Source organism: Lissotriton helveticus, chromosome 4_1 (genome assembly GCF_964261635.1).
Source record: "Lissotriton helveticus chromosome 4_1, aLisHel1.1, whole genome shotgun sequence".
Taxonomy (NCBI): domain Eukaryota; kingdom Metazoa; phylum Chordata; class Amphibia; order Caudata; family Salamandridae; genus Lissotriton; species Lissotriton helveticus.
Window position 1 is genome coordinate 965,158,398 of NC_136063.1, and position 15,505 is coordinate 965,173,902.

The 15,505-nt window shown below is 47.7% G+C and overlaps 1 protein-coding gene across 1 annotated transcript in view; it reads left to right on the plus strand.

The window, feature by feature from the left end:
- RMP24 (ribonuclease MRP subunit p24) overlaps positions 1-12,722 on the plus strand; it is a 254,804-nt gene extending 242,082 nt beyond the window's left edge. The window contains exon 5 of the mRNA XM_078685722.1: positions 11,884-12,722. Coding sequence (XP_078541848.1) covers positions 11,884-12,037 — 154 coding nt within the window. The 3' untranslated portion in view covers positions 12,038-12,722. The remainder of the gene's footprint in view (positions 1-11,883) is intronic.
- Positions 12,723-15,505: the final 2,783 nt, after the last annotated feature.

Here is a 15,505-nt window from a genome sequence, read left to right on the forward strand (position 1 = left end):
CGCATCCCAGAAATTATGGGGAGCGCACATGACCCAACTCAAGGTGCGGGGCCTGTGGACCCCAGCAGATGCAATCAAACACATCAACTATCTGGAGCTGAAGACTGTGTTCCTCGCACTAAAGACCTTCCAGAAACAGCTGTACGGGCAAAAAGTGCTGATACAAACCGACAACACCACAACGATGTTCTACAAACAGGGAGGAACACAATCAGTCGTACTATCCAGCCTAGCACAGGACATATGGAGATGGGCCATCCCACTCAAAATAGACCTCCTAGCTAAACACCTACCAGGAAAGGACAACGTGGAGGCAGACTGGCTCAGCAGACAGACATCGGCATCCCACGAGTGGGAGCTCAATGCACAAGAAACACAAAGGTTAGTCAAGAAGTGGGGGACACCAACAATAATCCTATTTGCAACACACCAGAATGCAAAATGCCGATACTTCGCATCCAGGCAACCAGGGGAACAATCCCAGGGGAATGCCCTATGGATAAGCTGGTCGAAACAATTTGCCTACGCTTTCCCCCCGATACCACTGATGCACAGGGTACTCAGCAAATGCAGAACCAGCAACATGGCGCTGATCCTGATGGCACCATAGTGGGACAGATAGTCATGGTTCTCACAAATAGTGGAAATGGTGCAGGGGCCACCTCACAAGTTCAGGAAAAGGAAAGACTTACTCTCTATGCAAAACGGAGAGGTACTCCACCCAGAGCCAGAAAGCTTCTGCCTAGCGGCAAGGCTCCTGAAGACATAGAGTTCGCACACCTGAAACTGCCGGAGAGCACACTGCGTGTGCTATGAGAGGCAAGGAGACCTACCACACGGAGGTGCTGTGTAGCAAATTGGAAAAGATTCACACAATGGTGTATCAAGAAGAAACTGCACAAGAAGATGACAAAGGGATCAACGGTGCTAAAATATTTAACACACCTGCTAAAATCAAGCCTAAGTGCTTCCTCGCTGAGGGTACACCTAGCAGTGATAGTAGCCTAAACAAGAGGAGAGACAGGAAAGAGCTTCTTTACATCACAAGTAGTAAAGAGATTCCTGGAAGGGGCCAAAAGGATCGCACCGCCAAAGAGGATGCCACCACCAGCATGGAACCTTAATTTAGTCTTAACAGAACTTATGAAGGCGCCCTTTGAGCCCATCCATAAAGCCTCACTACAAATGCTCACAATGAAGACAGCCTTTCTAGTGGCAATCACCTCGCTACGCAGGGTAAGCGAACTGCAAGCGCTAACACTGCAAGAACCCTACATTCAAATACACAAAGACAGGGTGGTAATGAGAACGGACCCACACTTTATGCCAAAGGTGGTGTCAAGGTTTCACATGAACCAGACAATACAAATACCAAGCTTCTTTCAGAAACCATCCACGAGCGCAGAGAGGGCACTGCACACTCTGGACGTTAGAAGGGCAGTAATGCATTACATGGAAAGAACTAAAGAGCACAGGAAAACAAAGCAGTTCTTTGTGTCCTTCTCAAGCAGTTTCCTGGGTAGACCAGTAACTAAGGCCACCATCGCACGATGGATCGCACAAACGATACAATTCTGCCACAAACAGGCAGGTCAAGAACTAACAGAGGGGGCAGGAGCCCACTCTACCAGAAAAAAGGAGCAACAATAGCCTTCCTGGCTAACACACCCATTCAAGACATATGCCTGGCGGCAACATGGGCTTCAGTTCACACGTTCACTAAGCACTACTGCGTGGATATACAAATGAACAAGGAAGCACAAGTAGGACAGAAAGTGCTTCAACATATATTCAATAACCAACGCTCATCTTCCACCCAGCCGCCAGAAACATAACAAACCGCTACAAAGTCTATGCACAGCATAGTGAATCCAGAAAGATTCACGCTGCAAAGTGAATAGTTTCTTACTTGTCGGTGTAGTTTTGCAGCTTGAAGATCTTTCTGGATTCACTAGCGAACCCACCCACCTCCGCCAGAAAGATGAGGCAGGAGAGGAAGGTGGAAATACAAGGAATAAAATACAAACAGACACTTTAAGAGACAAAGTGAAAATTCATTTACTTTAAGGAAGAACTTGAAAACATTGCCAAGGATTCACGAACAAAACACAAGAAAAAAGAATCCGAAGATGGCGCCCAAAGGTGGGAACTTCCGCAGGAAGCGTGCCGACGTCACAGGAAGTACACCAGAAGGTGGGACGTTGACGCCCACCTGAGCTACGAAAAAAAAAAAGAAAGAAAAGACTATGATTCCGGAACCAAACACTAGACCGCGGAATAATTTCACAGCATAGTGAATCCAGAAAGATCTTCAAGCTGCAAAACTACACCAACAGGTAAGAAACTATTCGTTTTTCTATTGAGTTGGCTGCTGTGTTCACAACCAGGCAATAGTGCTTGATGAATTTGTGCCTGTTCTTCCATATGGCTGCACAGCAGATTTCTTTCAAAAGTACTCCAGGATAGAGTGCAGCAGTCGCTGCTATGCGTCTGGTGGAGCACCCCCTCCCTCTGCCCTGGAGTGGATGCTTTGCTGTGTAATGACAGAAGGTGAATGAAAGTTTGATGCTAATATTCGTAGGTTGGTCCCAAGATGCAAATGACTGGATTTTAACTCCATTGGCAAACACCGGCCATGTGCTTCCGTCAGGGAGCAGTATTTTGTTGGGGGTTGTTTACTTGGTTTCATTATATTTAATTGATTTTATTATGGCTTGTCTGTTGGTTCAACTGATCTTTTCTGGTTGGATACTGAAAGTATACATGCCATCATTATAGAACAGTAAGGTGGGAGAATTTGAAAAGAAATCTGGGGAATGTATTTTCCCGATTGACTTCTGTTGAACAAGAAGAAATTTCAGACACAAGCCAGCCAAAATAAAGCCATTTATGTCTTAAAAGCCATTGTTGCCTGAATCGTGTCTATTAGCATGTATCCAAAAGAAAAAGTGGCTAGTAAATTTGTACCTAGTAAACTCTGATACCAGCCTAACAGCTGTAGCTCCAACATTTAATCCGAAACATGATCCTCTCGAGCCCCTGACGTAGAGCTACCATCGCTCTCCTAAAAAGTTTCCTGGTCCAGCTCAAGGTATCCCAGGGCAGATTTTGAGCCTTTTTAGGTCGAGCCTAGCGTTGCAGCACAAGCGCTGTTCGCTCTGCGAGGCATGCTGTAGTAGGGTATGTTTTAGAAGTGGAGTGGAAGCCACACCCATATTTTTCATTGGCTGGTGGCATTGTCTTTAGTAAACGCTGGCTTCCTATTTGCTATTAGGCTTGTTAGTCCCTCCCGAGTACCACCCTGTCTCCTGTTGTTACCTCCCTTGAGGACTGGCTCTTTTACTAGTGCCCTAACTCTGGAGCTTTCATTAGCAATCCAGAGAACTACTTTCTTTATTATTGTACACTGCACTTACAGGACTGTAATGGCCGCTGCTTCCTAAGACACTTTGCACTCGTATTTCTCCAAGAAGCAACTTCAGCGCTACTGATGGCTGCTTGCATTTCTCCGAGATACTGTTTATTTATTTTTAATAAAGAGAACTGGGCAGGAGATAATAATTACTGCCTACATCAAGGCTCGAACCCTGTTCTTCTGCTCCAAAGTCAGCAGCCTTGGATAGTAAGCCACCTCCTCAGTTAAAGGAATTGTTTTTGTTTTTTTAAGGAGTTTATCATGGTTTCCCTCTCCGAGTCACAGGGGCAGATACTTGCTTTGGGCACTGGGGCTCCGCCTGTCAATGTTTGTGCTCAATGTGCAATAAACATTAATAATCACATCGCACACTGTGTATTGATGATGATGATGATTATTTAATTATCAGTGAGGATGGCACCTAAAGCAGGAAAAAACTTAGAAGATACAACTTCGTATTACAAGTACCTGTCCTTTCTGTCAGCTTCATACTCTGACTCTCGCGTTATGCGAGGGCCAGGCAGGCACTTTCACTGGCACATGGTGTGCATGTGCCAGTAATTGTCGAAACCAAAGGGCTTCATTCATTTTAGCCGTGGACTTACTTTATCTGGGCACTTTGGGCTTCACCTACAAATGACGCACAGGAGTGTCCGTTTTTGAAGCAGCCCCCGACAGCATGATTTTCACCTCTGTAACTGCCTGGAGCTGCAGACTAATTTCCACTGCTTTATATCCCTCACTTTCCCATGTTGTCACATGGTGGGGGGGTGTTCCGTAAGAATCACAGACCAGACTTCACTCCACCATATGACATTTTGGGAAAGGGTGGGTACATAGAAGCAGCATGCTGTAATGTAAAAGGAGTTGATCAGGTTTGGCTAATCTGCTCTTTTTAGATCCCACCGACAGCGCCAGAATCACCTCTCTCTGGAAGACCCAGCTGACCTCTTTTCCGCAGGATTCTTGCAGTCCCTGCTCCTCGTTCTGTGACAGGAGGCTGTAAATACTGTGTCCTCACACACACAAATCCCACTGTGCTGAGTGGTATTCCCATCTTCCCCGATCATTGTTGTGTGTCTGTTAATGCAGATCGTAGCCCCTGTGCCACGCATAGATGCCTCCTGGCATCGCACTTTTCAAGCAGGCTCTTTCCAACTCCTGAGAAAGACGAGGGTCAGTCCAAAGATGCCAGCTTTAAAACTGGAGACCCTAGTTCGAATTTCGGCATCTGCTGAACATCCTGTGATTCTGGGCAGACCAGTCAATTAAATGTAAAAACATATATGAATCTGACCTTGTGCAACATAACAGGCGCTCAGGTAAAGCACGCCAACACCCTTAAGCCAAGTGTGCACTATATAACTGCAAAAACGGAAATAAACAGGAGAATATTCAGCTTTTAAAAAATAAGTTGTATGTGAAAGCTACTTCAGCATATCACTTGCAAAGACATTCATCAGCTGCAGAGCGGTCACAAAAGCTTAGTTCTAAAGTTATTGTTACAAAAGAATGCAATAGCTGCCATGTTTAAGGAGCTACGCAAACAAATGATGGACTGAATGCTGAATAAATCATACATTCACCCCCAGTCAAGAGATCTGGGTTAAATTCATCGTTCTTTTGCTCACCATGCCACCCCAGTTTAGACCTGGCCATATGCAAATCAGTCTTGACCTTGCGCCCAATGGTGTATGTATTAAAATTGCGTTTCCTTTTTAAACAAAAATAATACTGACTGGACAATTATTTATTGAGTGTTGTTGTTGCATACCAGTGAAAAGCGGGTTATTTATTTATTTATTTTTTTAAATTTTCAAAAACCTTTATTCAGGTATCGTACATCACACACAGCCATCAGCCTACAACCCAGGGGGCCGGCAGCGAAACATAGACAGTTAGGTCACGTTATCTGCGTGGATCAAACACGGCCAATTAGCCGACAACCCGGAGGTCCAGCGGCGTGCAGTAAAATAAAATGCAGTCGTCTCCAGTTTCCATGTTGTTTCGGTGCCCCTCTCCCAGTTCTGCCTCACAAGAAGGAAGGTAGTCTCTCTGTCATAGAACACTGTTGTGGCAGCTCTGCTAGGAGGTAGACCAGTATAATCCCTTCCCGCTGAACAATATATGACTATTCCCCAACAACCCCCCCCCCACAACATACAAACTGCCCACTAGTTCGCCCTGTTCGCCCCGAAAATTAGACCGTGTCTCAGCCCCACAGCTATCTGCCATGAATCCTCCCACACTCCAGTTCCTCCTCCGCCCCATCTTACCGCTATATCAAGACCACCCAGGCAACTCTCTACCACGACGTACCCCCAGGTGTAGTTATTTGTAGAAAGGCTCACAGCCCCCGGACCTCCCGTCGTGCCTCGCGTGAATGCATCCAGGTTCCTCCCCTTCCCCAGGTGATATTCCTAGTGTAGGTGATTGCCTAGTCGACAGGGCCAACTAACTCTTCCAGTAGTTCCCGACTGTTATCTGACCCGCCCTGTTCCGCCTCTACACTGTCCCTGGTGTTCAGGTATGTCTGCTACAGACCCCAAAAATTCTTAGGCCTATTCACAGGTGGAAGGTGCTCACTATAAGTTTGTGATTGGGTGCAGCAGTAAAGCATGTCCCTGGCCCATCTATGTTTAGTCGGCAACGGGCCTCTCATCCAGCATATGGCGACAACTCGTCTGGCCATCAGCAGGCCCATATCCGTCAGGCGACGTAATGCCATTGGGAGTGTCTTGGAGTATCCCAGCAATGCCAGTGCGGGGTTAGCCGGGAGCTCCGTATCCAGTATCAGGCTCGATTCTGAAAAAACTTCATCCCAAAATTTATTGATACCGGGGCAACTCAATGCCATATGTATGAAGTCTGCCACTGGGGCATGACAACGCTCACACTCGGCAGATTGTCGAAGCCCATATCTATGTAGACGTTCTGGAGTGTAATATACCCGTTGTAGATATTTGAAATGTATCAGCCTGTGTCTTCCATTAAGAGACAGGTTCCTCGAGATTTGGCAACAGTATTTCCACATTTCATCATCAATCTGCATTTGCAGATCGCGCTGCCACGCCAGTCTGGCTTTCGAGAGTTGCTGTTCCCTGTGTTGCGCCCCTATTTTAAATAAATGAGTGATCAATTTGCGCGGTGAAGATGTTTTATTCACGTACGTAAGTTCTGGGATTTCCGGGGGCTCTGCCAGGTCTGGGCCCAAAAGTTCCAGTAACGCAGTGCGTACCCTGTGGAACTGGAAGCGCAGCAACAGCGTGGTCACAACCCCTGTGGATGCGACCTGCTCCCAGGATTTAACCACTCCGTCTTTGAATAGGTCACCCAGCTTTATAACACCTAATTGATTCAGAGCGCGCGTGACCCCCTTTTCCGCCAGCGGTGCAAGCCACACCGCCCATTCTATCGGCACAAGTGGGGAGTACAGCAGTTCGCACCCCTGCTCCTTCAGCAGCGCGTGCCATGCATGATTAGTGGTCTTAATCGAGTCCAATAAGCCTCTGCGGCGGTCAGCCGGTTGGAACACCGTAGCTGGAGGGGGCCATGGGTCTGTGAATAAGCGTTCTAAAATCACGTGTGGAATATTGGGGTCCCCGTGTATCCATGTATGCAGATGTGCCGCTTGGGCAACTCGGTAGTATCGCTCCATGTCCGGTGCACCCAGCCCTCCCAACTCATATGGGAGCATAAGAACTTTCCATTGAACTCTGGGCTGTTTCCCACCCCAGGCAAGCCGAATAAGAGCCTGCGTCAAGGTTTTGCAGAAGGCCTTAGATAGGACCACCGGGATGTTATTGAACAGGAACAAGAATCTAGGCAACACGACCATCTTCATAATTGCGATTCGGCCCAGGAGGGATAGTGGAAGTCTGCACCACGTATCCACATCCTCAACTAGCTTAGTGAATGCAACGCCATAGTTTTCCCGCACCAATACGTCGGGATCTGGATGAAGCTGGATCCCTAAGTACCTAACCGGTTCCGTTGTCCACTGCAACGGGTATTCCATGTCGAATTGCAGCGTCACAGGTGTTAACGGGAACGCCACTGATTTGTTCCAATTCACTTTCAGTCCAGAAAGTGCTCCGAACCGAACCACCTCCCTCAGCACTGGAGAGAGGTTAGCCTCCGGGTCCCAGACATACAACAGAGTGTCGTCTGCATATGTGGAAATACCGATCTTGTATGTAGGGAAGCTAATACCTTCGTTCCGGTGGTACTCACGGAGCGCGCAAGCCAACGGTTCCGCAACTAATGCATACAGCAAGGGCGAAAGGGGGCAGCCCTGCCTGGTACCCCTGCCTATGTCAAAGGCGTCTGTGACCCGGTCACCCATCCGCAATCTGGCTTTAGGCTTGTAATACAACGCACCTATCATCTGAAAGAAGGGTTCACCCAGCCCTAACTTTCGGAGCACCCTCAGCATGAAGGGCCATTCCACAGAGTCGAAGGCCTTCTCCATGTCAAGGAAAACCGCCAGCGCTTTGTTCTCCTGCCGCACGTGCTGCATGGTCCCTAGTACGGTGCGGATGTTATATGTGAGGTTCCTGTTGGGAATAAATCCGGCCTGTTCCGGTGCGACCAATTCCGGCGCAAGTAATGCCAAGCGTGTGGCCAAGACCTTAGCATACAATTTGGCATCCACGTTGATCAGGGATGGTGGCCTGTAAGAGCCACACTCATTGGGAGGCTTCCCAGGCTTCAGAAGTGTAATAAGTAGGGCCTCCCTCATAGAACCAGGCATACTTCCCTCTACACATATGTCATCAAAGAGGGTGGATAGGAGCGGTACCAGCTTGTCTTTGAAAGCCTTATAGAAGCCCCCTGGCGCTTCCGGACCGCATCCCCTCCAGCGCCTCAGCGATCTCTTCCTTCTGGATGGGCATCATAAGAAATTCTCTCTGGGAGTTTGATAGTAGGGGCATTTTAATGTAGCTTAAATAATCAATCAATTTCCTCCTCAACCCGGGAGGATTTGGACTTGTAAAGGCCAGAATAGTAATTCCTGAATTCCGCAATTATCTCCGATTCTTCTGTAAGTACCCTCCCCGAGTCCGACACCATCATCAGCGGGCGTCTGTTGTTAGGTATATTTCTAGCTAGGAGGGAGCCAGGTCGCTCCCCCTCGCCATAGGTGCGCGCAGTGGCGTATTTACCCATGTGTTGCACCTCCCTGTCAGCCTCCTCATTATATTCTGTAACTAGAAGTTTAAGTTGCGCAGCAGTGTCCACATCGGGCTCATTCATCTGCCGTGATTCCAGGTCTGACAGTTGAGCTTCAAGTTGTTGCAACCGCCGCCTGATGGACTTAAGGACACTAGAATGCTAGGACATGGCAATCCCGCAGATGAATACCCTAAATGCTTCCCACACTGTTAGAAAACTATCGACAGTCCCGACATTGATCTCAAAGAAGTTGTCAATTTCCTCTGCCAACTCTCCCCTGAATACCTCATCCAACAATGAATACGGGGGGAAGCGCCATGTGAATGGAGGAATTCTTTTTACCGGGGTTTCCAAGATCAGGAGCAGCGGAGAGTGATCTGAGAGGGTGCGGTAGTATTGTACACCCCATAATGCTGTGGGCGAGCGCCTGAGAGGCCAGCCAATAGTCGATTCTGGTATGGATATCATGGTAGGCTGAGTAGTGTGTGTACCCGCCTCTCAAGGGGTGACGACCTCTCCAGACATCTAGGAGATCTAACTCAACAAGTTCCGCCTGCATGGATAGGGCTGCTGCCGATGGTCGTCGGGGCGGTCCCGCTGACCTGTCCAACTCCGGATCAAACACCAAGTTAAAATCACCCCCCCCAAAGCATCCTAGAGTGACTGTGAGTCCTACAATGCTGGGCCAGCGTAGTATAAAAGTCTGGGGAGTCATAGTTAGGGCCATAGACATTCACTACAATAAGATCATGCCCCTTACCTACACACCTGGAAATTAAGTAGCGACCCTCCGGGTCCGCCTCAAGCGCTGTCAGTTTCAGTTTAGATTGTGGATTGACCCAAGTGACCACCCCCCTGGAGTGTGTTGTGAACCCTGCTGCTACACTACAACCCTCAAGTCCCTTAGCAGAAAGCATTTTGCTAGTGAGAGGGAGGTGAGTTTCCTGGATGAGTGCCAGATCAATGTGTTGTCTGCGTAGGTAATTTAAGACCTTTCTTAGCTTCCGATAGTCGTTGAGACCCCTCACGTTCCACGTCAAAGCTCTCAGTGAGTCAGTGGTGTTTTCTGCTGACGGTGCAATATTCTCAGCCATGTCCGAAATAAGGGTGTGTATACCTCAAAGAGATCTGCGGCAGCCTCGGGCTAAAGCATAGTGAGGCGCTTCGAGCCCACCAGTAATCCAGGCAAGATGGACCAACAGGAGCAGGCCACCGAGTGTGTAGTGTGGAACGCAGAAGTGTGTCAGACCTACACATAGTAATAGGGAGCATAAGACCAGCGCAGGCTGTGCTAGCAGGCAAAAGATACCACAGTGTATCAACAACATTCCCTAAACCTCCACCCCCCTCCCACAGCAGACCCACCCCAACTTGGCCTCGCCGGTCCCCAGATGCTGGATTGCAGACTCTGCCCCATGGAACGGAGCATAGACTTGAGGTCGGTATCCATCGCGTTGGATTCTTCTGGGTGTGAGTCCTCCCTGTGCTGTGTAGGAGGGCTCTGTACCGGCGTCAATAGGGGAGTTGCGCCAACCAGGGGGGGACCCACCGGGCGTTCAGGCGCGGCCTCTTGAAGCATGATAGCTCCAGACCTGGTGCAGCCTCCGACGCTATCCACAGCAAGGCAGTTACGGCCACACGACGGACGTCAGCACCAGTCTCATTCAGTCTGACCAGTTAGGATGAGGAAGGCCCTTCCTGCATACCGGGCCAGGTGCCGTAGACGCCGCTGTCTTCACCAGAGCGCTGATCCCGTGTAATCACTGTCCCTACACGGTCGTGTCCCCTACAAGGCCCACCTTAGGGCAGGTCGTGGTCTGCAGACGGGTTTACCACAGTGGCCGTGCAGCGTCGTACTTCTACGGGCTATTGGAAGCGGGCCTCGGCCACTGGACCCCCCCCCCGTGAGTTGATCTGGGTGAGAAGAGAACGCCCGATGCAATTGGCGACCCTCCGCAGCAATATATAACCTTTGCCGACACTCTGCACCAGTCCTCGGGCGCCGGCGCGACCCGACTCCTCCACTCTGCTCCCAGCCTCACCCACTGTGTGTCCCCGACTCGACAGCGCCGGGGACCCAAAATGGCGCGTCCCGGAGGCAGTACACTTCCCCAGCCTCCCGGGGCTTCCTAAGTGCCCACCGTGTGTGCTCCAACCTTGTTAGGGGTCCAATGAGGCAGTGCCAATCACGCGTCCACCATGAGCGCCCGAATATTTTGAACACTGGGTCCGTCCTCTGGCACCCGGGGCCGACCCGCCCCCCTCTAACGCACGTACAGCGACGTCGCTCGAATCCAAGGGCTACTGGGGACCGCGGACTGCGGCCTACCGCTTCCCGATTCTTCACCGAGCGCTCGCGCCTCACACGGCGCCGATTTTCCACCGCAGCAGGACCGCTAGAATCTCGACCCACTCCGACGTTTAGCAAGGAGGGAGGGGAATCAAAAACGCTGCTCTAAGTGAGGATAATGGAAGGATAATCAGTGGTGCCGGCGGAGCTAGGGAATTAGGCGGCCATCGTCGCTGCCTGCAAGCTCCGCCCCCCCGAAAAGCGGGTTATTAGCCCTCACCACCTCCTCTGAGTAGGTTGTGGACTGCTCTGCTACCTTGAGAGAGACAAGTGCTACGGTGGGGCCTTAATTCCCAGTAAAAAAAACAGTTCTGACATATTACTTGTGAAGGGCTCACATCCGTCGCATCTTATAACCCAATTTCTTACACACCCAAATTGAGTAGAAACACAATTGAACCTCCATTGGATATGTAGGTGACTATCGTTACTTATGTTAGGGGTTCCTGCTTCGAATAATATGCAATCATATTTATCAGGATGATTATATTTCAAATACAACATACTGGTGCATCTACCCCACTCCTCCTTTCATCCAACCCCTTCCATGTACTGAGTCGCTTGCCAATGGATGTACCATGACATAGCTGGCACACCACAAGCTCCACCCTCTAATTCTCCCTCCAATTTTATACTCGAGGAGATTCAGTGTAGCTTCACAGATTGCGGTTCTCTGTCTTTAAAACCTTTGGTGCTCTTTGTGAAAGCCTCCTGGCTTTCTCCTTTTTCTCCCTATATCAGATTTAAACAATGCTGCTTATGTCGAACCCTTTTTCTATCTGAAGCTGACCCATGCTGTTTTGTAGCATTCTATCTTTATTATAAATCATACAAAGTGAGTAAATTATTGATGTTTCGGGTCAAGTTGGAAGACGGTGTAATAAAAACTGCTATTTTGTTCATCATTCGGTATTAATCTCTTACGATGCAAATTACATTTCAGATCAAGCTCATCCGGAAACTCCTCACCATCTGTTTCGGCAAAATCGTTGAACAAAAACAAATTTCACTTCTCAAGACTAAAGATGCTGCTTAACCAGGATGAGAAAGAGAAAAGCAAGAAAGGGGACCTGCAGAATTTTCTCTCTGCTCTTTGAAATAAAAACAGTTTTACAATTAAATAACAAACTGTCTGGTTCTTATATACCCAAGATGTAGAGGGTGCAAGCAGTCTCCAATAAACCAGCTATGTAAAATGCCATAGTGGTGTAGCTCAAGAAGGTGACACCGCTGATATGTTATCAAAGGTACAAAAAAGAACTTCAAGATATGTATGAAATAATTATCCCTTTAACCTCTGTTTTCAATGGATGACTCCCTCAGACTTTGTAAGAACTGTTGAAATGTATGCGTCACTTTAAATACTTTCCATGTTCTAAAACTTAGCTGGCAGTAATATTGAAAAAAAGATATCGATATAGTTCAAAGCCGTACTACTTTTGCCATTTAATTGTGACAGGCAAAAATATATATATATACTAAAGACATTAAACTGACAATATATAAGGATACATTGTCCGCCCTCAATTTCTTAATTATTCTTTATCCCTACACGTTGTTATTCTGTGAGTATGGTATTTTTATTGTTTCATACAGCTTTCTCTTGATTTCTTTTTTTAAAAACTTTAGATTATTAGTCTTTTTCTGTTTTTTACATAGCACGGATCCTTAATTGTTCTTCCAGATTTGGATTGTGACCCTTAAACAAATGTGTAAATGTGACTGTCTGTAGCGTACAAATAAAGATCTCAAAATATCCAGGATACAATGCACTCCCTGAATCCACCTTGCATACACAAAAAACAGTAAATGGATTCTAACTACTGATTCGAGAGTTGTGTGATTAATGGTAATAAATTATATATTCCTATATTGAAATTCAAAAAGTAGAATATGTAATTCAACATCTCAGTGTTCAAAGGCAATTTGTGTGCAGAAGAAATATACTCCAAATGAATGAGTAAAAGACACACAATTGATGGACGGAATGCAGAACAAATCAAAACATTAACGCCCAGTCAAAAGATCTGGGTTAAGCTCACCATGCCACCCCAGTTTAGACCTGGCCATATGCAAATCAGTCTTGACCCTTTGCCTCATGGGAACAGTCCAGCCCGAACTTGAAACAAGCATCCTAGGACTGGTTTCAGGGTTTCACCCCTCTTCAGCCGGGATAGCTTGATTCCAGTGGCACAGTGAGCCCAGGACCCACGTCTGGGCATACCTGGCACACTTAGGGCGAGAAAGCGAAAGACACACAAATGATGGACGTAATTGTTATATTGGTTTTTTTTATATTTCTTTTTATTAACATTAGGCATATCAATCAGTGTACAGTAGAGAAAATAGATCTTCCCACAATTCATTACAGCATGACAATAATACTTTGGGGGATACAAGAGGAGAGGAGGAGGAGGGGGGTCTTAAACCGTTATACACATGGGTCACGGGGATGCGAGTATATCAGGCAGTAAATCTACTGGAGGAACACAGATCTCCCCCCTGTATCGATTCCATTGGCCCCAACCAGTTTGCCATTTACGAGGTTTACCTCTGGCCAGATAAACAGTTTTCTCCCGAAACATGCACCAGTCCATACTTTCTTTCCATTCCTCTAGCGTAGGTGGTGTCCTGGACCCCCACAGCTGCGCTATATTTCTTTTCGCTATCATAGCCCCTAGAGTGGCCCACCTTGTCTGCGCTGTATTCAGATCTGTAGGTTCCCAAATATTAAGGAGGCATCTCCCTGCCTCCAGTGACATCGTTACCCCCAGTACCTCTAGCATAACCTTGTGTGTCGCACTCCAATAATCAACCACATAGCGACACTCCCAGAGGATATGGAGGAACGTGCCTACCTGACCACAACCTCGCCTACACAGCTCGTCTTCAGATAGTCCCATCCGGACCAAGCGTGGGCCTGTGACATACACCCGATGTAGTATTTTCAACTGGACTAACCGCAATTGTGCCGGGATCGCAACCTCCTTTGGGGAGGACACAGCCGCCCGCCAGTCCTCGTCGACCAGGTCAATACCATCCTTCATCCATTTATCTCTCAATTCTAACATTAAGTCTGCCCTATGGTTGATCAACTTCCTATATATATGAGGGAAATAGTTTTCTCCGGCAAATGACCATCTAATATTCTATCTTCCTCAAGTATATCTTCCCCTACTGGGATCACCGATCCCAACGCATGTCGGACCTGCGCATAATGGAAATATTCCGCCCCATTCAACTCATACTCAGTTTGCAGTTCAGCGAATGTTTGAATCCTATCCTTGACTCAGATATCATCAAGTCTAGCAATTCCTATTAAATTCCATTTATCGAAACCTTTCGTGTTCCAAAGTTTGCCCAGCCTTTCCGAGTCAAATAATGGAGTGGCCAGCGTAATGCGGCCCTTCCATCCCAAAGAGTTGGTGGCGTCATGCCAAATCCTGACTGCCACATTGGTGGGTCCTGTCAAACTTTTGATCGCCGATTTGGCATAAAAGGCTCTATTATAGTTACCCCCTGGGAGTAGCCACCTATCCATTGCATATCCTGGGTCTGAACCGAGACCATACGTGCCTTGGTTAATGGCCGCCAATTGAGATGCCCAATAATATCGTCTGATGTCCGGAAGGGCGATACCACCATCACACCATGACAACGTCAACTTAGCCAGAGCGATACGTGGTGTACCCTCCCATAATAATCTACGCTGCACTCCCTCCACCTCTCGGAAATAACTGGCTGGAACTATATCTAACGTATTTTGAAGGGCGTAGAGAAAGCGAGGTAGAGACATCATCTTAAAGATTGCTGCCCTTCCCAAAAGGGAGAGAGGCAACTTCCTCCAATTGTATACATCACTTTTTAATCCAGCCAAAGGGGGAAGAAGATTCTTTTCGTATCGAACTTTAGGATCTAGTGAGATAAAGATCCCCAGATATTTCAAGCCGTCCGTTGCCACTTGAATCGGGCAGTTCCGCGGGGGAATCGGGGTATCTCCACTTAGTACATACATATAAGATTTCCCCCAATTTATAGTGAGCCCTGAGTTTCTACCGTAGGAGGCCAAGACATCACAGACAACCACAAGGGACTTTCTGGGAGATGTTAAATAGAGCAAAATGTCATCCGCATATAGAGAGATCCGGTCTTCCACATGAGGGGACCATCGAATACCTCGAATAGAAGGTTCCCATCGGATCCATGCTGCCAAAGGCTCTAGTGCAAGCGAAAACAATAAGGGGGAGAGTGGACATCCCTGTCGGGTGCATCTTCCCAAACATAATGCTGCCGAGACTCTATTATTGACTACCACTTGTGCGAGAGGGTCAGTATACAACAGTCTAACCCAGGCAATGTATTCCGGTCCAAATCCAAATTTAGCCAAGACCGCCCATAGATAGGGCCATTCTATAGTGTCCAAAGCCATCTTTGCGTCAAGTGATGCTATTATCGCTTGTTCCCCCAAAGTATGAGCTCTGGCTAAAACTCTGTGTAATCTGCGAAGGTTCAACGCCGTATTTCTATGGGGAATAAAACCGGATTGGTCGGCGTGTATCAATCCA